Source organism: Streptopelia decaocto (genome assembly GCF_964273445.1).
Source record: "Streptopelia decaocto genome assembly, chromosome: 1".
Classification (NCBI taxonomy): domain Eukaryota; kingdom Metazoa; phylum Chordata; class Aves; order Columbiformes; family Columbidae; genus Streptopelia; species Streptopelia decaocto.
In genome coordinates, this window is record NC_138663.1 from 77,276,309 (window position 1) to 77,302,850 (window position 26,542).

At 35.0% G+C, this 26,542-nt stretch overlaps 1 protein-coding gene across 16 annotated transcripts in view; it reads right to left on the reverse strand.

The window, feature by feature from the left end:
* C2CD5 (C2 calcium dependent domain containing 5) overlaps window positions 1-26,542 on the reverse strand; it is a gene marked incomplete at its 3' end in the record, with an annotated part of 70,590 nt that overhangs the window by 32,323 nt on the left and 11,725 nt on the right. For 6 of the 16 annotated variants that reach the window (XM_082044948.1, XM_082044946.1, XM_082044945.1 and 3 more), the window contains exons 4-11: window positions 24,590-24,761; window positions 22,215-22,310; window positions 21,498-21,653; window positions 20,031-20,229; window positions 17,291-17,442; window positions 14,267-14,461; window positions 11,773-11,858; window positions 5,991-6,099 (exon numbers count right to left, since the gene is read on the reverse strand). In XM_082044948.1, coding sequence (XP_081901074.1) covers window positions 5,991-6,099; window positions 11,773-11,858; window positions 14,267-14,461; window positions 17,291-17,442; window positions 20,031-20,229; window positions 21,498-21,653; window positions 22,215-22,310; window positions 24,590-24,761 — 1,165 coding nt within the window. Of the gene's footprint in view, window positions 1-5,990; window positions 6,100-11,772; window positions 11,859-13,016; window positions 13,498-14,054; window positions 14,094-14,266; window positions 14,462-17,290; window positions 17,443-18,332; window positions 18,543-20,030; window positions 20,230-21,497; window positions 21,654-22,214; window positions 22,311-24,589; window positions 24,762-26,542 lie in introns of those variants that run through there. The other 10 variants (XM_082044937.1, XM_082044951.1, XM_082044950.1 and 7 more) reach the window with 6 other exon arrangements.

Sequence of the window (26,542 nt, forward strand, 5' to 3'; positions counted from 1 at the left end):
CATAGCTTCTGTATCTCTGATATGGGTGCATGTATTTGTAATTTAGACAGAAACACATGGAATTATACTTCCATTAAGGAATTCTACAGTGGATCTGGACATGTTTTTTACCTATATCACCCCTAAAAGGAAATTATAAAAATCCTACTTCAAAGTTGGGCTTTTGGACTCCTACCTTAACTCACAATGAGTCATCTCAGCCATATATTCCTGAACAACATGATATTCTCAACATCACTGACAGCAAGCCCTGAGAGGTCTCCCTGCATTTGTTCCTCAAGTAAATATTCCTTGAACAGTTTAAATGTTCAGATACCTAAAGATTAGCATCTTGTAAGCCCTATGACTGACATTTCTGAACACAAGTATTTCACAGTCAACTATGACATAACATCTGTGACATAAAATAATTCAGTCACACATTGCAAGTTATATATGTAATTGATCTCAGGAATAAACATGCAAGAATCACTTTGACGGGCTACAGTATAATTTATCCTTTTCTAAATATTAAAAGTGATCTTTGAGGCAATAACTTTTGATAAACTAGTTCAACAAAATCTGCTGCAAATACCACCAAGCATTAACTACACAGCTGTAACAGTAATACATCCTAGAATTTTTGCTTTTAATTGTAGCTGAAGATCTCATAGGAACACCACAAGCTGCAAAACAGTTTCATCTAAAAAAAAAAATAATCCTGCAATAATACCACAACTGCAGTAACAATTTAATTTCTAGCTAAAGGAACCACTATGTGATACGACTTAAACAAAATTTTTAAAAACTGTAATAAAATCAAAAAATACAGCATTTGAAGACAAAAAAATGTTCAGAGTATTTATATATTAAAAATTAAACCTAAAATTAAACTATTAAGATAACACTTAAAATAAAGATTTACACTTCACCAACTTCCTTAGAATTATAAAAGCTCAAAAGTACTGCCCAGCCATAACAAAATATTAAATATAAAAAATTATTTTGTCTCTGGAAAATAAGTGTGCCAGGCCTAAATATGTAACTGTTACTCCAGCTTTTAGTTATTATTTCAATCAGTCATTCACCCAATAACAGTGAAGTCCTCCCAGCTGCGCATAAGGTTCCTCTGATCATAAGATGAATGGGACACTAAAGAAGATCCAGGAATCTGGTTTAATTGATCCTATTACAGTAACAAGGGCAAGGTCTGACACTTTGAAGAGCTGCTGGGTAATAAAGAAACTACTTATTCTACCTTGTATCTCTCTGTTGCTTTGTCATCTTGGCGCAATAAATGCAACTTATTTTAAAACATGAGCAATCTTCAAAGGACATCTTTAAATGACAGTTACAAAGGGGCTATTACCCAAGCCTGGAGACACTATGCTGTAACAAGACAGGTCTTCTTAAACCACATTTTATCTATTTTATAACTAGTATCACAAAACGAACTAGAAGTACTATTTAAAGCTTTAAACAAGAAAAACTGGCTGGGACCTTAAAACCAGCAATGATACTACTAATTTATCTAACACAGTCCTTGAAAGAAAAACATACAGAATTTTAAACAAAAAAATTCTTCTCTCAACAAACATGGATGTTCACAGACAAGACTGCTGCTTTCTTGCTGTCACACAGACTCCCTACCTCACTGCACAATTGCAGAAACGGGATGGCATTATTTGGCACAAAATTATACTGGCCCTTCTATTTCCTAGTCATTGTTTGCGCTCCTCAGGCTTTTACTTATTACATCCACAGAACCTCTGCATTCATTATTTTTGTACACTCACAACTGTTTATTTTGGTTTAAGACAAACTAGTCAGAGAAACCTCTCTGAACTTCTAGATCCAATGAGCCCTTCCTACAGTGTCTTCCAGAGTGAATTCAGGATCTCAATGAGACCACATTAATAGAGACCAAAACTCAAAACTTACAAAAACACTGAAAGTATTAGTACAAAATGCACAGTTTAACAGAATCCAAAGTGCAAACTGCATCAGAGAAAAAAAATAACAATGGTATTTCTTTATAAGAAACATGGCATACTGAGGAACTTCAGTCAGGACTTAGAAGAAAAATCTCTTGCACCTAATTCAGCTCAGATAACAATCTTAACCATTAACACGTAACCAGAGTTATTTCTAAAATCCTGTTACGGTCAGTTAGAACTTGTGTTATCTCCCATCTTCCTACATTTTTGTCCGTACCTTCTTTAGGTGAACATGTTTACCTGTAATTATGCAGTAGTTAGGACAATGTCCTTTCAAACAGAAACTTCTAGTTTTCTTCTAACCATAAGTTATTTTGAGCCAGGCAAGAAGTGCTATGACTACATCTTTGCAACCACAGTGTGACACATCACAAGTCTGAGAAAACTCTTTGTAACCCATTAAAGATATTGTTTTAAGGTAATAGTTTTCGGCAAGCCCCTTATTTTGAAATTAGGAAGAGTTAAGTGCAATAACAACAATTTTCCATACGACCAAGGTCCTCTCTCTTACGTACTATGAATTAGAAACCAAACTGTAGTCGTGCAATAAGCAAGCAACAGCTTTACTGGAGCATTTGTGCACAGAAAAGTCTATGATGGCTGTCAAACCGTAAGCCCAACTTCAGGGAGGCTTATATCAACATGAATAAATTGAACGGCACTACTTACTATTAGGCAAAGAATTCTAAAACAAAGATTTTAAATACCAAGTTTGTTAATTAATGAATCTTTAACAGAACATACCAATACTATTCTATACTACCTCACAGTGACCACCCTTTGGTCAGTTACATAAATAGCTACACAGAACTCTCCAACAGAAAAATAATGCACAGTCCCAAAGAAAATTATTTCATTAATACAAGGGTGCATCTGCTCCAAAAAAGAATATTCAAACACTATTCATATTAACCATAAAAACACTTAGGAATATTCAGTCCTCTGGAAACGTTGCAGCAAAGTACAGTAAAATATTACTGAAAAACATGACACCCTCACTCTGTTCAGAAAAGCCTCTGACAACTGCCTTAATCTCCCATTATCAACACACACTGACGTACAAGAAGTCAACTTGGAAATTCTCCCAAAAAAGGCAAAAGGTCAAGCTTAAACGTTTTCCAACTAATTCTGAATGATAGCCACATCAGATACTAGCAAAAACATTGACATTTTCTACTGTGTTCTTACAAGTACCCCACACTACACCCAGACAACAGTATGAAATGTAATTTGCACATTCACTGTATGTTTATATTTCTGTGAAAGAAAAGAATTCCGTTACAGAACCAAGACATATTCAAGCTTTATCTCTTCCCCTATACGGCTTTTATGTAGACTGCATCATCAACTCATCCATTCTCTCTGCAGCTACACAAAGAAGTTACACACTTTGATCCCTAAAACTGCATTAAAAATAGAATATTGGGGCTTTTTTCAAGTTAGGTGTTAAAGTGATTAAAAAGTTCAAGTAATTATGCTGTAAGTCCTGCAAGTTGATTGCACCTTACAATACAAGATTTATAAAACAAATCCCAGACTAAATGCTATTCTTCTCTTTAAAGAGATAGTCCTCTTCATCTATATTCCGTTCTCTCGGACAATTTTTGTATCTATTATTTAGAACATACACATTCATCAATTTCCTGAAATTAACAGAAGTACAGTCACCTTTGAAAAAAGTGCAAGCTCATGCAAAGCCAAACCAAAACTAAGCGACGGCCCTCCCCAAATCAAACCAACCAACAACAAAAAAAATTCACACCTGATATGATTCCAACTGTATAAATAAGAATCCATTATCTTTCCCTAAATTACTTGCTTCATGGACACTGAGCTGAAAACTACTACAAAATAATCATCTGAACATTCCTCTTTCCAGATTGATATTAAATTATTCTTAGCAATACTATTTTATACTGAAACAACATTTTGCAATTTTAAAGAAAGCCTTTAACAACATTAAAACAAGACATTTAGGCATTTTTGATGATTAAACAGATTTCAATTTGTGGCATTAACCTAAATATCCTACAGCATTTCTAATAACTTCACTGAGCTGCCATAATTTCTGTCAGCATATGTAGTACTGAATGACTAGTAAAATACCTGAATTGAAACTATTCCAGTCTAGCAGTTTGTATGATCTTGTGTTACCCATAATTCCGACAAAGGCTGAGTTCAAAACAGCAAATTAGTAGATCAGTTATAGGAGCAGAATAGTGAAAAAAAAACTACCAACAAGAACACAATTGACAACACCACTCCACAGGAACTGGAAAGACACAGACAGCAGAGTTAATAAGAGGCTGAAATAGAAAGGGAAAAAAGGAGCATGCTATAGCAATCTAGCACTAGGCGTGATCAAAGTGTACAGTATATAGCAATTATCATCTTATTCTCAAGTTCTCAATCCACCTTCAAATGTTCTTTCCTCTTTCACATTCCTGTTTACTCGTTGGACAGTTTCTTTCTTTCCTTTAGTATTTTACAGACTTATTTGACTCAAATGCTTAGTATGATCATCACTATATCAGAAATTCTTTTTCTACTTTTTCACTTTCCCTCCCATATCTATGTGCCTTCAGTTCCCCCCCCCCCCCCCATTTTTTTCCTCATTGTTTTGCAATATACTGAGTTCAAAGTCTCATGCATCTTACAGTCACTTGTCAGGAGCAATCTATATGTCCCACAAAAAGACTGCAAAGGCCAATTTAGTTGTGCAAATACGCGTCTCTATCTTCTCTTATTTCTTATACTGCTTTCAGTCAGTTGGTAAAAATAAAGGAGTGCATAATGCAAGAAATTAGTTTTTAGACCTTCTGAGCAAAATTGATTTTTTCTTTTTCTTAAATAAATTTATCACACATATTTTATACATACGTGACCTGTATCAGAAATCCATTGAAAATAGAGAAGCCTAAGACAACTTTGTGGCAAAGAAAAGGAGGACTCACATATAAATTATACTTCAACATTTCTCTGAAATCTTTTCTCCACTGCGTAAATAAATTTTAGAAATATGAAAAAAAAAAAAATGATACCGTATACTCATATGCTTTAAAACCCCCTACTTTAAGGGATTTTTTTAATTCAAATTAAGTCTCGGATGTTACCTTATGTTGTTAGTTTACTGAATCTTTAGATCAACAACAATCTATCTGCTTGCAGAATTACTTGCCTTGGCCCACAGGAAGAAGAAAGAAAAAAGTAAAAATATATATATATTTTTAATTGCTTTTAAAGATGCATTTGCACAAACTTTGTTTTATTACTCCTGACTAGTGCACATAAAACCACTACAGGTGCTATTTTTTATTCTCCTCTGTCTGCATTTTTAAGTGGGCTGTTAACGCCAACTTTTTACAGAGTATTCTTCCGCTTCTCTCAGTGAATATTAACAACAAAGTCTTAAGAGTCAAAGGTCACCTAATTGTGATGTCAGAACTAGGACATGCAAAATACACATGTTCCAGTACTGGGGTTCCCAGGTAAATACCAAATCAAATTCTTAAGGTCCAGCTGAGTACATGTTTTTAAGAAGACAAAGCAAGCTGCAAAGGTAGAGGTTAAGAATATGTACTGAGCTAAATTGTAGTCATTAGTCTTTAAGGATTTCAATGAGCTGAAAATTAAAAAACATTCATAGTTAGGTTCAAGTATTTCATCTCATTTTTGTTTGAATGGAAAACTTGCATCACGTTTTAATATTAAAAAGTAGTAAAAAAATAATTAACCCCTCAAAATTCAAAGAGAGCTTTTAGTGCAGAGTTACTGCATTCACAGTACTTTATTTCATTAACTTGCTGAAAAGTTTCTCACTAAAAACATACCCACTGAATGACTACTACTTGTCAAGCTTAAATGATTGTCTGAAAAAATATTGCTTTTAATATACACTGTTAGAATAGATTTTTACCTATTCAAATACTGATACGTTATCAAGTCATAAAGATTAGAAGTACATGATCATTACAACAGGACTTGGGCAAGGAAGTTGTTCTTGTGTTAACATACCAGGATTGTGAATGCGATCCAGGAGCTTCACGGACCGTGCACTGACAACACCACCAACGTGGACAAGAAAGCCTGGTGGAAAGGTCGTCAAGGTAAAAAATGGAAATTCCTGTTATGATTAAAAACAAACATCAAATGACTGCTTACCAACCACTGCTGATTGCCAACAAACATGCAGTGAATTGATAACTTCCCTGAAATACAAGCAAAGCAACTACATTAGGCCAAACGCATCCTGCAGGCTTACTAAGCACTCATAACCATACGTCTTCATATACCCACCGTATAATATAAGCAGAAGTATTATACAATGTAAGAATACTTTTCCCCCATAGAGTTGTATCTCAGCACAATATTAATAAATAATCAAAACCTGACATATTTGTTTTAACAAAGCCTCTACTGGTCCACTTTTAGGATGGCAGCTAAACAACATAATTCTACTTTCATTAGCTAATACAAATAAAGTAACATTTTTCTCCATTTTTTAGTTCTTATTATTACAACTGACTGCAGTTTGATCCTCAAGCACAGGGTAAAACAAACTGCAGTCTTGCAAGAATGACAAATGTCTTATAACAGGAAAACATACCTAAAAAATATTATCAGACTGTTCTGCTAGTGTCACAAGCTCTAAATGTAACAAGTAAATATCCATCTTCTAGGATAAAGCATCAGTCTTCAATATACAACTTTAAGTTCTTAAACTAGGGAAATTTACTTCCAAATCATTTGCATAAATTAGTTTTTACCAATTCATAATCAAAATGAAGAATTATTAAGTTTCAGCAGCTACTCAAAAATGCAGTCCATACAAGAGGCAAGGTAACAGTATTTTTCATTACACAAGTGATAAAGCAAAACAGTCATATTTAAAGGAGGTGAGCCCAAAACTGAAAGTTTTTATTTTCTACAGACGTTCCATGGAATGTCTAATAAACATGTAACAGCACATTTATGGGGGAAAGGTAATAGATTTATGTTCATCAATAGTAAATGCATAGAGAAAAAAAAGAAAAATCATGCAATAATGGTTTGTATAGTCATGATGACTGGCTAAATGTTTAAAATAAACACCATAATTTTATATGAGAGAAAGTATAGTATAGATTCCTTTCTCACATATTTAAAGCACTTGCAACAGTACAGTTCAACTGAGCTTCTATCTTAACAGTATATATGATGCAGATTAAATGAGGATCACAGTTCTTCCAGCAATACATGGCATGAAAAGTCCTCTTAAACTAAAGCCCAATGTTGATTTTAAAATTAATACTTCAGACTTCTTCCTGCTCTAGTCATTAGAACTTGTACAACTTTTAAAGGTCCTACAAACTTCAAGTTTTCTAAATTTTCATTTGGCTTAGACTTTCGAAATTAAGAGAAAAACTTCGAAATCAGCAATTATAGGATCAACAAACAGGACTGAAAAAAAAAAAAGCCCCAAAACCCACAAAAGTCCAGAAGTTGTGCCTTATGCACATGCAATTAAAAAGTAGGAAGATTTCACCATAGGACTCTGCAAACCTGCTTGGCTAATCTGTGTGCAGGAACACTGATGGATCTCTAGAGAGGACTACAGGAAAGATTCCCCTAGAAGGTTCTAAAAGATCTAAAAGATCACAAAGTGCTTTGCAATTTATCCGAAGTCAGAAACCTCTGACTACAATACGGTCTGAATGCCTTTTCTGTACGTCTTTCAAGCTGCAAAATGGAAAAAATGCAGTACATCAACACTTTGTTAGAAACCTCTTTCACTGTGGCTCTGTTATGTCAACTGTTTAGTGATTCACAAGTATACTAATATTTGTCCCTGTATAATTCCATAATACTCATTCTGCATAACTTGTACCTAAATATATAACATACATGCTTGCTCTGTCCCTTGAATATAGTTACCCACATTGATAATATTAAAAATAATTAGCTTTCCCAGAACTATCAAAATCAATGAAAGTCTATCTACATTACATTCCATTAAGCCTATACTACATTTATATTTTATACATACATATATACTCAACACTTACATTGTGCTAAAGCAGTATGTAGTGAACAAAGTGAATGATACTCCGTGCTCTAAAACATAAGCAAATCTGATGCTTTTTAATCTATATGGAGATTCAGAAATTGCTTTCATTTTTTGTTCATTTTCATAAGGCTAAGTATTGCAAGTAATTTTAACATGTTCAGACTTCCAGCTTACCTGATGGCCTGCACTTCAAACCAGGAATAAAACTTTGCAGTAATAACATGGTTTTATCTCAAACAATATATTGACACTCGTAAGTCTATACTACCATACCATACACACTATGTCCTATCAGTTAATTTCAGCCACAGACACATCTGGCTGACTCACTGAACCTTTCTGACGTGCTTTTACTCCATTAGCAACACCTCATTCACTCTCACGCAGATGGAATTCCATCAGTTTCTATGATGTTCGACACCCCCTCCCCGCCTTTCTATTTTTTAAGCTCATTTAGATGTTTTGGAGTTTTAAATATTATGTTACTCAAATACAAGTTCCAGCCTCAATTACATGTGGTATGCTCTCATACTTCAAAACCATAAAGCGATACTTACTCCATGGAAAACAGATGGGAGTGTTTCCACATTATACACCTCCTCTGCTACTGTAATTTGCAAAGGACTATCCTTACATCAAGGTGATGCAAGGAGAGAATATTCCCATGTGTTAGAAGCCACGACGATCTTAAAGTTTCTAATAATCTTTAAGTTTCTAAGCTACAACTGAAAATGGTCAATCATTTTACAAATACCAACTCACAGTCACTGACTGCAGAGACCATGAAAGAACTGTCACTGGTTTAAAGCCCTGCAACTACAGAGATTTTACAGTTGGCATTTGGGGAAGTCTGATAAGGTTACAATAAAATCCTCATAAATATTCATTTAATACAATGCTTTAAAATTATTTTGTCTATGCATACATGTATTGCTAGTATTCCTCTTTTTTAACTACATTTCATACAAAGACACACAAAAGAATGCAAAAGCACATGGAACAAGGCTACACACACATATCATTTGGTGTTAGTGCCAGCTGAAGCAGTTCTCAAGATTCTCTTCCAGCCATTCACTCATTCCCATCGTTGTACCACTCCTTCAGACAATGCTCACAATACTCAGGTATGTTCATAGAGCTTTTGGGGCTGAACCACAGTGGGAAACTGGTCCGTGTTAACATACTGTTAATTTCTTGGTTGAATTATTTGTACTCTAAGCACATTTACTGTGCCATCTCACGAAATGGCCAAACAATCTTAGAATTTTTCTTCGACTGAACTGAGGGGATGGGCTGGATAGTAACAAGAAGTTGCTGGGAAAAAAAAAAGCTGCTGAAATCAGCATTTCAGCCAAAAGAATCAGAGAGAACTGCACTCTAACACAACAGGTATCTAGCAGTGCTCTTCAGAGATGAAGATCAACAGATCTCCATTTTGAAAAGGCAGCAGTAAAGATCTCTCAAGCACTTGCAGAATGCAAATGTGGACGAATAAGACAGCATATGTCCAAGTTGAGGTCAACAGAGATACAAAATACCATCCAGAGCAGCATTTGGCCATTGCTACAAAACATAGGCTAAGTTTTTATGAGTAAAGTAAGCTCAAATTTTCCCACTGATGGAAATATAGTGTATACATTTATAGATAAAAATATAGACAAACATAGCTGTGCTATAGCTACACTTGTTATCAACAGGCATCCTGGGAATTGCTAAAAATATATTAATATACAACATAACACGTATGTGAGTTTTCCACAGCTGGTGTATTTTCCCTGGAAGAAATGGAGTAATATTACCCTTCCAACAATATCTGTTCTGGTTTGCATTTAGGGTATATAAGTAACACATTAAAACCACATTTAATTAAAAAAAAAGCAGCTGTGGAGACATCCAGTTAAATTAACTGGCTTTATATCTTTATATCTTAGGTAATTTACCATATACCCAAATAAACTGAACTAAGACTCAAAAGAACTTATGATATATCTAATACATGTGGAAATACATGTTTGAATTTATTCTTTGTTTTCCCAAATAAGTGCTACCCTAACTAATCCAGAAAAGTAACTAGAGTGCACTATTTCTGTGTGAAACACTAAAACAGACAAAATAACCTGTGTTATTCATTCTAGTTAAGTAACTCAACCTTAAGGTAAACATAAGAGGTAACCATACCAAAACACATCCAACAATAGATTTTCAAAAAGACAGTAGGAACATAATTTTTGTATCAATTAACAGTCTGCATGCTTTTCTACATCATCAATAACAGCCTCAACATGTCTCCCATTTTACATATTTTTTCCACTAGACAATATACAGGCCTTATCAAAACAACGTGCAAATAATTCAAGCTCTACATATATAAGTGCTCTTAATTTAAATTTTTAATTGTTTTAAAAACCTTCCTAAGGAAATGACAGATCAGCCATGAAATGTCTGAAATGCTAGCAAAACCAAACATAAACAGAGAAAAGGCTCATTTTAAAGCATTTTTTTCAAACTAAAACATTAAAAGCAAAAAGCCGTGAATTTGTACTTAAAGAGAAATTAAAATTTTAACTGAAATGTACCAACATGCAAAATATTAAGCAAAAATAGGTCACTCTGATAAATGTTCTTAAGAATAACAACAAATATTGTTAAAAACCTGCATAAACAAGTTTACAAAGAAATGTGCAAAACCTCACAAAAAAAAAAAAATTCAAATAATTGTTTAGAAATCCTCAACACAAGAAAAATGGGCTGAAAAAAGAGTCACACAATGTTTTGGAACATACCCGCCTTCTACAGAACCTATGAGGCGATCCTCCCTTAGCAATGGATAACACAAAAAATGAGAAGAGAATCATCCACTTACTCAAAATAGGAGCTATTCACTTATATTTCACAGATGTAGCTGATTTTATTTTCAATAAACATATATGGTTCTATGTGAGTACTTCAGATTCAGATATTATAATTAAACTGGAATTTATTTCTGAATAGGAAACATTCACATTTGTTCCTTCAAGACATCTCCCTAACAACATTTTCACAAAAACAGTATATGATCTATTGAAAAAAAAAGTTGCAAAGGCTCATTTCCAAAATTTAAACAAATAATTAAAACCACCATTTTTATTATACAGTCTATTCAGCATAACAACAGATGGCATTTTTAGTCCTACAGAGGTTCTTCAAAAAGCTGTAAATTCATGAAACCCTTTTATTGCTTGGGAAGTGGTTTAGGTTTCAGTCACTATTTTTCAAGGCTACATGCACACCATTTCATGTAGTAGAATGAAGCCTAAATTATGCACCAACACTTTTTCAAAACCGAAAGTTTTTGCAATGATAAATGGGATTTTCACCTTTTTAAAGCTATTCCAATGTTTCTGTGTGTGGCTTCCGTAAAAACTTAACTAAATACATGATGGTAAAGTATTAAACTTCTACATGCATCTGTGACTTAGAGAGACTAAATAGCAGCAATTTTTACTATATGTTTCTTATAACACCAACTGTAATCACTTGAGTGCTGTGCACATTGCGGTTGTTGCTCCACTTTTCTTAATGATTTAGTAATATATTAAAATTTAAATAATTTGTGTATAAACGGGTTATTAAACATTCAACATTTGCCATAAGTTTTCAGATCTTAAAATTACGCATATTTTTAAACAGACAGTAACAGGAAACATTTAACTTATTACAAGCTAAATTTTCACTTTAGTAGATCAGAAATATAGATATAAAATGCCTTACCCTTTGTTCCAGAGCTGACTGAGTCTGTTGTCTTAAAAGAGTTTTAAATGGCCCCCCTTCTTTTCCAGCACTCCCACTGCCCATTCCTGAAGAGTATCAGTACAAATGACATTCAAAGAAACATATATTATAATTTGTAATCAAACTTTGATTTAAACTTATATAAAATAATGATTGAAAACTGTCAAATTATCCCCATCATTTTAATTTTCAGAAGAAAATGCTGAGCATCACAGTTTAATTTGGGGGACACACACATGGTGTTTTGGGGTTTGGTTTTCACATGACTAGCAGTGTTTTTTTTAGCATTTGGACAAAACCTCCCGATCCGAGATCTTTTTCTGCTGTTAACCTGAATTAAAAAAAAAAGTCAAAATACAAAGACAAAGATCTGGGCTTGCAATTATTGCCTATAACTTCCAACTCCCATTTTTGTTTTCCTGTTACTATTGGGAGTTTTGCTGATGATTTCAAGATAGATCTACCTTTTCTGCTGTTCACAGGAAGTTTCTACATAATCACATTTTCGCCCCTTATCAAAAAGGGCTGCAAAGTCATCATTAATTCCATCCTGTTGAATGATGCCTCTCTGCTAGATGGCTCTACAGTCAAATATCTCTGTCTACTATCATTTTTTTAAAGTAATAAAAATCTGGCTTTCTGAGAGTTTCAGAGTGATTAAATCAGCTTTCCTAACCACTAGGAGGAGATGGTACACATAACCACAGCAGTGGCTATATAATGCATAATTGGGACCAAACCCAAAATTGCATAGGCAAGGCACATCCTCTGACTGGAAATATAAACTCTGAAAACAAAGACCAATTGTTTTTATTTTCTTTAATATCTATGCAATGAAATATTCACTCATCTGATTCATTCAAATAAGCTAAGGACTACTGCTCAGCATTTAAAATTGCCAGACTTACTTGATTACTCTATTTCCACACACATAACCTGCAGATTATTTGTAAATGAAAAGAAATAAATTCCAATTTTGCATAATATGGGTAATTATCTCTTTCCTTCTTTCATATATCTTGCTCCCACTCCTACCTCCCAGTACAGGAGCTTTTCTGAAGAGATGGAAAGTTTATTAGATACAAAAATATATTTGCTATTGAATTCTCTGTTTTAAAGGAACTGTACTCTTAACTGAGTGTGTCAAGATGCAGGTTATATGTATGACAGTAAGTTATTTGCTCTACGGTTATAAATCACAAAAGTAAAAAATAAACACATACCAAGATTGTGTTTTTCCTAAAGTAAACACAATGCTGGTGAATCAGATTTTCTTGGTAATATTTCATGCCTAAAAACATACTATAATTGGTATTTCTTGTATCTAAAACCATCAGTGCTAACTTGACAAAGCAAAAATAAACACCTAAGTTGTATAGAAAATCACGGGATAAAGAACAAAAAAATGTGTCAAGAGCATGAAATACAAATACCACAGTGCAAACAGTTATGAATGAAGCCAAGGTTTTCTTTTACAGAATTTGTAACTACTTTAATATAAGATCTCCTTGCTAGTTTCATTCTTCCTCTGATCAAGCATCTAATAAACATGAATGAGATTGTACATATATATCAAAGTACTGGTTTTTGTTTTAGCTGAAGACTAGGAGATGTGGAAATAATACCAGACTTAATAATGTATGTTAATTCATTCCTAACATTTTCAAAACATTACTAAGCTATCATTACCATATAATTATATATAAAATACTATATTTTTAACAAATATTTTTAGCTGTTCTTGGATAAGGAAACAAAAATATTAGTATGTATATAGTCCCATTAAACAAGATTAAATTGCTTTTACTATTTGACATTGATTCTAGACATCATTGTCAGGGACTATACAATATTTAATACAGACAAACATAGCATAAATACAGGACATAAAACAAACTAAAAAAAAATACAAACTGATCAAAAATAGTTTCTACAGAAAAAAGTAGTAGTATCAACTATTTACACTATGAAAATAATGCATGTCAGTGAAATGGAAAAGGAGGCAGTAAAAATAAAGTTTGTATGGGCTTTAAAAATTTTTTAAAAGCTTAATTTTAAGAGCAGAGTTGCTAGCCTTTTGATAGCCATTATTTCAATAAATTATGAATGAATTAATGAGCAAGTGCTTGTTCCATGCAAAATACAGGAACAACAAAGTGAAGGGAATGAGAGGGATTAAAAAAAATAAATTATTTTAGTTAAATTACCAAAGAAAATTTTGCAAGGGAAAAGGAGAAAGTTCTGTAGCATGAACTACATACGTTTCAAATCCTATAAGAAGCTCTGAAGCTGTTTTGAGCTTTTGGGGCAGAGGCACGAGATGATATGAATAGTCATGTAGCCAGCAGTTTTCAGAGGCTAACTGAACAAAAACATAGGGTTATAGAAGGCTGTGTGTTAAATGCCCCCATATCAAATAACAACAACATTTTCTTAAAAGTTTGCTTAAAAGGCCATAATAGATTGATCCTACCAGAAGCAGCCAGAAGCAGCTCTTCAGTGAAAGAAACACTTTTCCTCAGAACAACTGGGCTGACATGGCTAGAGTGTAGAGGGTTAAGGGCAGACCCCGAGAGGAGGAGACAGGACTTTTTAAGATGTGGGGAATCACAAGAGAGTGTAGGGGAGCTGGGAAACAGGAAAATCCTAGGTCCCTGTGGGGAAGGTGCTGTGGAGGAAAGTAATAGAGACAAAGAGATGTAGATTCAGAAGATGACTAAAGAAACAGACGGAAGAAATCAAAATGAAGCATTTTTTTCTCCAAATGAACCAGCCCTTACTGCTAAATTATTTCTCAACATACAAAGAAATGGAATGACAACACAACTCCACAATGTCAATGAGAAACATGTTCTCCAAAATCATGACCTGATTAACTTTATTTTGAATTTTTTTTTTTAAGCCATGCTAATCTAATATGTATTTTAAATTTTATACAAAATTTGATAATAAATACTATGGAGTAAAGGCCAAATAACACAGTCTTCTCACATACTTAATCTATGTTTTATATACATATGTTATATATAGGTATATAGGTATAAAAAGATATTTTCCAGAGAAGTCATGGATTTTTTTTATGATTTTAGAGTTGTAAATCTTGCAGAATTTTAAGTTCCCACAAAGAAAAGGAGTTCCTACCTTCTCAATTTCCTCCAAACATATACTATATCACATCAAAATGTACTACCTGATTGCAATATGTCATGCTTTTTGTCAAGTTGATATTTTGTTAGTTTGCAGTGGCATAAAACACATCACTATTCACAGAAGTCTAACTTCAAACCAAAACAAGCTTTTTCATCACAGAATGATTTCTCTTCATATTTAGACCAGATATAGACTAGAATAGATAACACAATCACAACTGTACTTTACAAAAGGCATTATGGTAATATTATTCTGATTTGGAGCTATTGAAAACTAGATACTTAAGCATATCCAAGCTTCAATCTCTTCTATTTAGTTATTCATATTGTGAAATTGTGGTATCTGCACTCTTTTTCCAGTTTAGTCTCCACCTCAAACACGTGAATGAACACACTAGCTACCTGACTGAGAAATAGAGGTAATATAACATACTGCGGAAACATCACCAAATACTTCATTTTTCCTATCAGCCAATCTGAGTAATGTGTACAGCAAATTTGATAATGTTTAATATGCCACATGACGTTTGCCTTTTTTTTCTTTTTCAACTACCACCACCAACTTTCACATTGAAATATTCCAACTTAATAACAGTCTTAGGAAATGACAACAGATGCCTAAACATATACAGTGAAGTGTTTAATGACAACATACTGAATTTAATATGTTATGGAAGTATCTTCTGCACATCATCAAATTTTTGGTAAAATATAAAACAAACAGCTCATTTGCTCTTAAGCTAATAAGATTCAAATCTAGTATGTGACATCAAGATAGGAAATTTTTTAATGCAGCCACCAAATCCTCTTAAAACAAGTTTCAGTAGAGTTACAGCTGCTACAAAGACAGTGCTAGCAAGCAAAAGTATGCCCACTGTTGGTTTTGATACTAAAAAGATAGCTAAAAGGTATCTTTATATATTTGAAAAATCCCTAAGAGGTACCAACTACTTTCAGTTCTGAATGAACTGACTAAAGACAAGAGGGTCCATCCATCCACATAACGTTGCCAGGAATGGTAACAAGGTTGTGGCTTTAAAAACTTGACAAATTCACAGTCAGTTGCCACCTTCATAAATCCAGAACCTTGATAAAGACGATCATCTATGTTACATTTAAATCCTTACCACAGGTTTTCAAATATTCAGGAATGCCAAACACATGAATTTGTGGTTCTCCTACATAATAAGTACCCAGTTATACTTGTAGGTCCTTTAAACAGGAGACCACTACAGGTTATCAACAAAAGTCATTATGTACACAAAAGGACTAACAAAAAAAGTGTGCTTTTCTTTGACTAAAAACAGGACAGAGAAGATAGTACTAAGAAAGATAGCTCCTCACTGGGAACATTTTTTAACAGATACCAAGGGAATAAACTGGGTAAAATACTTAATATAATTGCATTTGGATGCAACATTTAGCTTATCTGCCTGCAAAAATTATTGAAAGGTGTGCTACCCAGTAAAGCTGAATCAAATACTTTAATATGCTTAAAAATTGTCTAGATTAGATGGAGACAATAATGTTCTGAGCTTCAAATACCACAATTTAAAACACCATTTAAAAAGCAATCAAACTTTTATAATAAACAATTCTGCAAAATATTTTGCCCTACAGTAGCAAAACTCAGTGCATTGGTCACATAACTGAGAATAAACAGGCAATAATTCTTTGAGTTGTGCTGACATTGTTACTGACATGATTCTAACCACAGACTAAAAAATAAGGAGGGAGGAAACAAGAAGTTGAAGAAATTATGATAGACCAATGGAGAAAGAAAAATGCTTTTTGAAGATGGCTGGAGTGTAAGTTACTTTCAGAATGCATACTGCATATGTAAAGCCATTTCCATATACCAAGGAGAATAAAAAGACAGCAGCTGCTACATTTCTAGTATCACACTTGCAAAAAGGAGTTAAAAATCACAGAGATATGTGTACAATATACTTGTGGCACAACATGTTAGGCCTGAAGACTACACAGCTTTAGTAATACTGCCATTAATACACTGTGGTTGGAAATGTTCTCCCATGATTTGTAATATGAAATGGAGGAAATAAGAAAAAGGCAATTACTTAGAACTCCCTTAACACTCTGAGATGTTCTATTTTGACTTGAATAGAGTTGCGTTACAAATGTCATTTTAATGTTATCCAGAATAGTGGAAATATAGGCAGGATTTAAATTTTCACCTTACAGAAACTCTTTCAAACTCGAAGTGTGCTACCTGAAGTCTCCAATTCCACATCATTTTGATAACTCAATGCCAAAAAGCAAAAAGGGGTTGAATGAAAATATAAAAAGAGAAACACAAATTAAACGAAAAGTGGGTGGAAGCGCCTTACCAGTTTTGGGTGTCAAACTCAAATCTGTGTCAGAAGAAGAGGACTGTCGACTGTAGGACTTGAAAGGTGAAAAGGAATAGGTTTGGTTTTTCAGAGGGGTGGAGGGTCCTGATGAATGAGTATTGGGATTGGGATCTTCATTGAAGGGAATCCTGCCAGAAGAAGGTGGAAACATGTTCAGTAATCCTGTGCCAAAGGACCTGGCTGACAGCAGCATGATCCAAACACCAGGATGGGATTGGGGCAGGGCCAGCAGCTATTCTTTAGGTGCAAGACTGGGGATGAGGCCAGAGGCAAAGAAATTCTGTTTTACCCATTCAGCATTCTGCAGATAGATGCTGATAATCTACAATGAAACAATTAAGCCAAATGAAAGGCATGAGATGTCACCAAAAAAAATATGCAAAAGAAAAAACTGAAAAAGAGTTTATGGCTTAAAAATCTGATCAAAAACACAATGCCTTGAGTTAGTTTAATAAAGAAAAAATGATTTCAAATTATATTTGTGTTTATACATATTCATACATTTATGTATGTACACACATATGCATTTTAAGGAAAAAAAAAATGTTTCCTTATCCTATAGCATCAGCAGCATGCCACAGCTAAAAACAGAGCAAAGAGGAGAATCTTAAGGGAACATCTATATTGACAAACAGTTCACTTATGCACAGATTGACTTACCTGCTCTCTAAAACCATCTCTTCCACAAATTGCACATACCCTTCCTATAACCATTTTAAAACCTAAATACCATATCTGAGTTGTGCTTGAAAGCAATCATGAACTCAAATCAAAATGTTATTTCCTCCAATTATTGTAAAATAGTGAATGTTCCCCAGATACACCAACTTATTTTTACTTAATTTCTTAGGAAGTACACATCAAAAGAAATGAAGAGTGTGGCTTTGTGGAAGAGACTCCGATGCATTTTCAAGAAACTATCGCCTTTGTTTCAGCAGCTGCACATAAAGGAGTTCTTTACTGACAACAGAAGGTGTCTCCATGAGAAAATGAGGGAGAAAAGATGGGTGGTACCTGCCTACACTGCCTGCCTGCCTGCACTTTGTGACCACTGTGCCTGTGGCCTGCCTCTCCCCAGCTCTTGAGTCTGAGCAGTCTCGTACCAGTGTAGATGAGAGTGGGAACAGACACAGAGAAGTTCTGAGTAAGTCGTGAGCCAGTAGCAGTGTGAATTGGGCTGTTGTGAGTCGAGCGGCATCCATGGCTTGGCGGATGAACCAGCGGAGACCTGAGAGAATTTGCAGCCAAGGTGGAAGAAAAGAAAACAATACATACAAACAGGTTGCAAAGTTATGTTATAAATGATTTCAGGGAAGTTTAGCTAGAGGAGATCTCTTACTTTAAGCAGACTCAGAAATTCCTAGCATGCAAGAGTCCAGATGAAATAAAAAGAGAGAAAGGAACAGCTTAAGCACTAGCTTGTGAATGCCTAATTGATTCTTTGGCAACAGGGCATCAAGTTAGTAAAGCCAAGAACAAGAAGTATTAGTTGATTTTGCTGGCTTTGAGAAACATTCCTATATTTTGGACTGAGAAACAATGATTCTGGCAATATACACCCCCAAGCTAAACATGGGTTAACTGAGGGATGGAATTTCCACATTTTGCTCCAGAGTGAAAGCTACTGATTTATTTATGAATGCTTTTTAAGTTGGTAGTTACTAGGTCCACCTTTTTTTTTTTTTAATCACCACTGTTATTTTATGCTGCATTGTATCCAGAAGCTCTTTTGATGGAAAATTTTTAAAATTCAAACAAGTTAAACAAGTTATGATTTGAACTAGAAACAAGTAATTTTGAGAAGTCAAAGCACACTGATGCCTGCATGACAAAAAAGCCTAATTGCTATTAATGACACAACAGTGCAAGTTAATGAAAAAGGCTAATTAAATTGATACCTCTAGAAACATAGCATAAGCAGTATACTTTTTGATGCTGCTTTTTTTCTTCCAGAAATTAGATCACTCTACCAAACAGAAAACAGCAAATTTATTCAAGCAACAAAGTAGTAACAATTTGAAGACTGCAAGTATTTTTATATTAATCTGTACACACAATAAAAAAAATACATTTAAACTGAGTTCGGTGCTTCAGTAGATATAACAAAGATCAATAAATTCTATCTCTCATCATAAAAAGTTTCTCTGCAAGTACTCTGTTTAGCTGTACCTGTTTTGCAATAGCACTACTTGTTTTGCAACAGTAAAAAGCAAAGCACACAAGAAAAGACGAGACTTCTTCAGGGTCATTCTCTAAACCACTGACAGTACTGTGTGAATTCAAAATGTACCTTTTCTTATATGCTCAGCATAAATGCTCAAACCTGATTGTATTGAACTTGAAATATCTTGAACAGAAGGTATATCATAAGAAGCCCTCAAAAAAATGCTCAGTGTACAAACACAGTCAAGACAGAACTAATTATTAGTTAGAAAACTGGTGGATCACAACCCAAGAATAACACATACTATTTCTGTATAAACTCAAAAAAGTCATATTAAGGTTTACTACTCCAGCTTCAAAAGAAATAATGTAAGTAATCCAAGCTAAACCATTTCAAAATTGTGGAATATAAACTGACTTGCACACAAAAAAAACTATCAAAAAAAAAAATCTGGGGAAAAAAAAGAAATCACACTAGTTATGTAAAACTGAATGAATATGAAAAGAAGAGAGATGAAACTTGTTTCCCTACACACTATTAATTCATACTTACTCCTTCATTTCTTTGGATGGGGAGTTACATGCAGGTAAAAATGCCGATGTGTTACTTAATTTATCCAACGTGCAGACTGTTCCTATGGCTCGCACTACTAGTCCAGACTCTCCCTCCAAATCAAAGCACTGCAAATAACCAACAACAGCATTTCCTCTCATTTCAAGTACCTTCAAGCCAATCTTCCTTTGCAATTCACCTACAAAACAAAATGCAAAGAGCTCATAATTGCAGTGAACTTTCCATATTCTCTTTCGTGGTCTTTGGCCTCTGCTTTTGGAATTGCCACCCAAGTCAGTAAAACAGGTAACAGATCCAATCTTACAGAATTATGCCAAGCAACCGGTCACAATCTCTTGCCTCCTATAACATACTGTGATATTTGTGATTTGCACAGCTTTTTTCCTCTTTGTCTAAATCTATTCTGATTGCCAAAACAACATGTTATTTCAGAAATGTTTTTCTCTGAGTTTTATTTTCATTAGGTTTTTTTCCCCTTTTTTTACTTATTTAGACAGAAAGAGATGGATAAACATGTGCTGGAACACACATAAGTTGCTAAATGCTCCTTCATACAGTTCTGAACAAAGCAACACCTTTGAAATCCATGTGGATAGGCATCTGTAATTTTTTTACTTACAAACTTATTCAACCTAATTCATACTTTTTGCTCTTTTTAATAGTGCTTAATACAGCAGCCTCATCTACAAACTGTAACACCAAATAAAACAAGATAACAAATATGCTACTTGGTGCAAACGAAAGACTGCCTCTTCTCTATTAGCTGCATACAAAGACTGGAAGACTGTAGCTATAAGACAATGGTCTGCTATAGATGCATACTTAGCAGCATGTTTTAAAAAAAAAAAAAACAACACATCTATGATCTATGTAGCTAGATAGCCTTGGTAATACTAGGTGGAAAATCTCTTAAGGAACTGCAAGTGTCCTGCAGAATCCATGCAAGGCAATAGAGAAGTATGCTTGAGAACAAACAAACCAATCTTGACTTTAAAAAGATGGGATGAGTAAGATAAGTATTAGTACACGTTGTATCTAAGACAGTGTATATTTGTTCACATATTTCACAGTAGTTCAAAGAGGGCAGAGTAGTTCATTATTTTAACTGTTTGTGTCAAAATTCTAGTAATACTGCTCATATAAGTTAAGAACATCTTCAAGAACGTTCCACAGGTTTCTTTGATCTTGCTAAAAACAACCAACAAATTCAACAGCAGCATGGCCTCACCAAGAAGGAATGTTTTTTTTTCTTTTTAAAGTCAGTCATACTGGCCAACTGGCCATCAGTCAGGACAATAGAACCTTCAGAAACAGAAGACACTGTGAAGTGAAAAAATAAGCATAATACCCAAAATCATAGACAATCTTGTTTTAAGCAAGTTGCTTATTTAAATCATGAATATTTCTAAAACCAGCAATAAGCATTACAGCCTACATGTTTAATACCTGACATGAGTGAAATAAGTCTTTGTCTAGCCTCATTCGATGCCCTTGGTGTACGAATTCGGTCTATCCACTGGTATTCTGGGTCTTCATTAACTACAAGTTCTTCCACAAACCCATGGATTATTACTGCTCTGTAACACTTAGGAATAGATGTAGCTGTTAAAAAAAACAAAACAAAACAAAACACTATATATCTATATAAAATATGTAAGGCATCAATCTATGAGCCAAGAATTTCAAGAAAAACATAAAATTACACAGAGAAAATTATGTGAATGATTCCAGAAAGAAATCCTCACGATTTTCTACTAAAATGTCGACATACCCAAACAGTTTTGTTCAGGGAGATCCTGGAACATTGATAACTACACAGTGTATCAGTTACAGCATGTACTGTTACAAAAACTTTCCACTTTGTGCCTTTTTAACAGGATATGCACCCAAATTAGCACAATGTGCATATGCACATGCACTGAAATGCAACTTAAGAAAAAGGGAAGAAAAACCAGTTATTTACATTGTTCTGAAATACAAACAATAAAAATCTATTAAAAATGAAAAAAGAAAAATAAGCTAAACAATTTTCTGTGTTACTGTAATCTCCACTGGGCTTATGCCATGAGCTGGTAAAAGAAGGGAAACTGAAAGAATAGGCAAAGAAAGAAAAGAAGGGAGGAAAAAGTCTTCTGTTCAAATAAACTTTTTTCCTCTACTTACTGCAAAAAAACTTGACTCCACAAGATGACTGCCTAAATCTGTTTAAATCATTGAAGAGATCTACTTTCACCACCACATTGATCTCCCCACGTATACCTATCAATAAAAAACATGAAAAATGAGAAGCTTTATGAGAAATGAATACAAAACTAGCCCTGTTAATTATTGCCTGTTAATAGTAATTAATGCACTATTACCAATGAGTTAGTTTTTCTGCAAAGAAAGTACTATAACCCTACTAGAACCATTTGATCCAACAGGCAGTTCACATGTCAGTTCTAGCCTGGGCCAGAGGAGCAGGAAGACATTTCCTGGCCTCTCAGGTCTGCTGCAGAGGCACCATCTCAGAGGAGGTTTCTAGTTCTGCACCGCCTCTGAGGCTGAAGCAAGCAACAGTCCTCAAATACCTGCTGCACAGAACAGGACTTTAGAAGACGGGATTGGGAAAACAGAAGTCGTCAACCTCATGATACTGCAAGTGACCTCCGCTGCAGTGAGCAAGTGCTCTCTCTGATCCTTTGCCCCGCTCCATCGATGCACGGAGGGTATAGAATCAGTATATAAGTACCATGACTGTCCCAAGATACCCTTCGCACAAAAGGTCAGAAGCACTAACTTTCAGTATAGATGCCTTCCAACTGGAGTTCTGTCCACATCAAAAAGCTCTGACCAACACCAAAAAGCTTTTACATTTTCTCCCTGAAATGGTTTCCAAATCACAGTAGAGCTACTCTCTGAAGTCCAATGAAATGAGAAAATGTATAACCACTATAACCACTAAGTGGTACATAAATGTTTGTACAATACTTTGACTATGAGAAGAAATATACAAAAAGTAAGGTATTACAGACTTCTTAGACAAAGCTTTGGTTTTGTACACAGTTAAACCTTACTAATAATGGACTATTTCCCCCACACACAGCCATTCCTTTTTGATTTTTCTACTTTCCTCTTCTGAGCTTTTTCTTCTTTTTCCCCAGCCAGCTGCGAAATCATTTCACATATTATAGGTTCTGACATATTGAGGACTAAACTTCTTGATGAGTCTGATCTCTAGTGTCTTCAGAACCCTTTATTACATAAGTATATGACACAAAAAAAGCATTAGATTTGTAGATCGACTCTGACACTACTGCAATAAAGTCACCTATATCTATCTTCCAAAATGCCAATAGAAAGAAGCCTTCAGTTACTATAACAAGAAGGGCCTCAGGTTCATGTACTTTCACAAATAATCATGCTGACATGCAAAAAAAAATTGTAATAAAATACTACAAATATTATATTGTATTTTTTTCAAGGAAGCATCGGTTATTGTTTGCCAAGGATCAAGATAATTAGAATCTACCACTTTAAGTATGAAAATATCACAATTCTATTTTTACTTAACTAGAAAAACAAGCTTTGAAATACTAACATCTAGAAAACTATAGAGAAATATAATTCTATCTGATGCAGAATTTGTACATATCATGACACAAGTGTTCACCTAATTTAACTTCAAAAGAAAATATAAGATAGGAAAACATGAATAGAATAAAAGGATAAGTAAGAAAACTACATGCAATGTTTTTAAAAAAAACCTCTTCAAAGTAAAAGTAAAAAAAATATGTTGCATCAGTTATGATGATGATCGAGTAAATATCATTAATTATTTCCAATTATTTATAATTAGGTTTTATAATAACATAGTTTGGTTATTTAATTCATACTGGATTATGAACAAGCATGGTAATGACAACCACATAGATGTTCTGCAATAAGGTATTCAAGCAGCAAGCTAATTGCTGTAAACTGACCTTGACTTTCTGGGGCAAAAGTTGTGTCTCATTAAAATCAAAGGTAAAAATACCATTAACTTCATTTTCTCATACCTTCAAGATATTCTGATGAAATCTACCTAACAATTAAGGTACTTCCTGCAGGGAAAAGGAATTTCATCCTGTACTTTATTTTGAAGACATATCATGTCCTGTCCTTCCATCTCAAGTGAAGTTTATCCAACATCCCAGCAAGGCACAGCCCAAATGACTTCAGGAGAAGTATATTCTTTTAGTAAACACGTGGTAACTGGAAAACCATGTCTGGATCTTTTTTTTTTTTTTTTAATCTTAATTTTGCAGTAACTACTTTAAATGCCATGCATAGATTTTTTTCCACTTGTCACAAGTTCTATGGGCTGCACTATACTGAGCTACTACACCAGAAAGTTTCTCATGCCAGGAATAAGGAAAAAAACTGCCAGAAAAGTAGCCTTCCAGCTCCCAAGGCTAAACTTATTACAAATTTCTGAAGACAGATTACAGAAATGAAGATTGTAGGAAGCAGATTACATTTCTAACAAATTCTTTCACTTAAGAATTAGCAAATCTTACCATGAATGGTATCATAAATTGGAAACCATCCTGAAATGACTGTAGCTGCTTCGCTATAGAGCAAAGGATCAATATCTATGTACACTTTGCCAATGGCATCATTAGCGCTGTAGGTATCATGATCAAGAACTGTGATCTGGAGAGGCTCATCTTGTAGCTCTTCATCATCTACCTAGAAACAAATATTAACGTGGAATCTGAGTATTTAAACAAAACAAAACAAAAAAAAAGAAACACAGAGAAACACTGCTAGGAAACAAATGCAAAAAAGAGGAGATTTAGTTATATACAGTGACCTGACACAGATAAATCAGTAATTTTGATTTCTTGTATCTAAACAACACATTCACTTGCTTTTATTTTACCCTTCACATACTGGTGGGATCACGGAACCAGTGTTATCACTGGGAGAAAACCAGAAAAGCAAGATTACAGTGAGTACGCATTTTAAAATTCCACATGATTTAAGTCACATTCCCTAGATTATCTGCCCATCTCCACAATACATACTTGCCAGGAAAAGAAAAAAAAAAAAAAAAAGAAAATTTAAGATAAAACATCTCAGAAGACTATTATACTTTGCAATTGTCATAGAATAATTTCAGCTGGAAAAGACCCTCAGGATCATCGAGTCCAACCATAACCTAAGCTAACTCTAGCACTAAACCAGGTTCCTAAGAACCCTGTCTAAACGCCTTTCAAACACCTCCACGGATGGTGACTCCACCACTTCCCTGGGCAGCCTGTTCCAATGCCTGACAACCCTTCCCATGAAGAATTTTTTCCTAATATCCAATGTGAACCTCCCTTGGTGCAAACTGAGGCCATTTCCTCTTGTACTATCACTTGCTGCTTGGGAGAAGAGACCAACGTCCTCCATGCTACAACCTCATTTCAGGGAGTTGTAGACAGCAATGAGGTCTCCCCTCAGCCTCCTTTTCTCCAGGCTAAACAGCCCCAGTTCCCTCAGCTGCTCCTCATCAGACTTGTGCTCCAGGCTCCTCACCAGCTTTGTTGCCCTTCTCTGAACTCTCTCTGGTACCTCAATGTCCTTCTTATGATGAGGGGCCCAAAACTGAACACAGAATTTGAGGTGCGGCCTCACCAGTGTTGAGTACAGTGGCACAATCGCTTCTCTAGTCCTGCTGGCCACACTGTTCCTGATATCAGCCAGGACGCTGTTGGCCTTTTGGTGACCTGGGCACACTGCTGGCTCATATACAGCCGGCTGTCAATCAACAACCTCAGATCCTTTTCCCCCAGGCAGCTTTCCAGCCACTCTTCCCCGAGCCTGTAGCGCTGCCTGGGGTTGTTGTGACCTAAGTGCAGAAACTGGCACTTGACCTTGTGGAACATCATATAATTGGCCTCAGCCCAACGATCCAAATCCTTCTGTATGGCCTTCCTATTCTCCAGCAGATCAACACTCCCACCCAAGTTGGTATGATCTGCAAACTTACTGAGGCTGAACTCAACCCCCTCATCCAGGTCATTGATAAAGACATTAAACAGAACTGGTCCCAATACTGAGCCCTGGGAAACACCACTCATGACCGGCTGCCAACTGGATTTGGCTCCACTCACCGCAACTCTTTGGGCCCGGCCATCCAGCCAGGTCTTTATCCATCGCAGAGTACACCCACCCAGGCCATGAGCTGACAGCTTCTCCAGGAGAATGCTGTGGGGTACGGTGTCAAAGGCCTTACTGAAGTCTTAAGTACACAAGATCCACAGCTTTTGCCTCACCTACTAGGTGGGTCACCTTGTCAGACAGTGAGATTAAGTGGGTCAAACAGGACCTGCCTTTCATAAAGCCGTGTTGACTGGGCCTGATCACTGGGTTTTCTCGTATGTGCCGTCTGATGTCACTCAGGATGATCTGCTCCGTGACCCTCCCCAGCACTGAGGTTAGACTGACACGTCTGTAGTTCCCTGGATCCTCCTTCCAGCCCT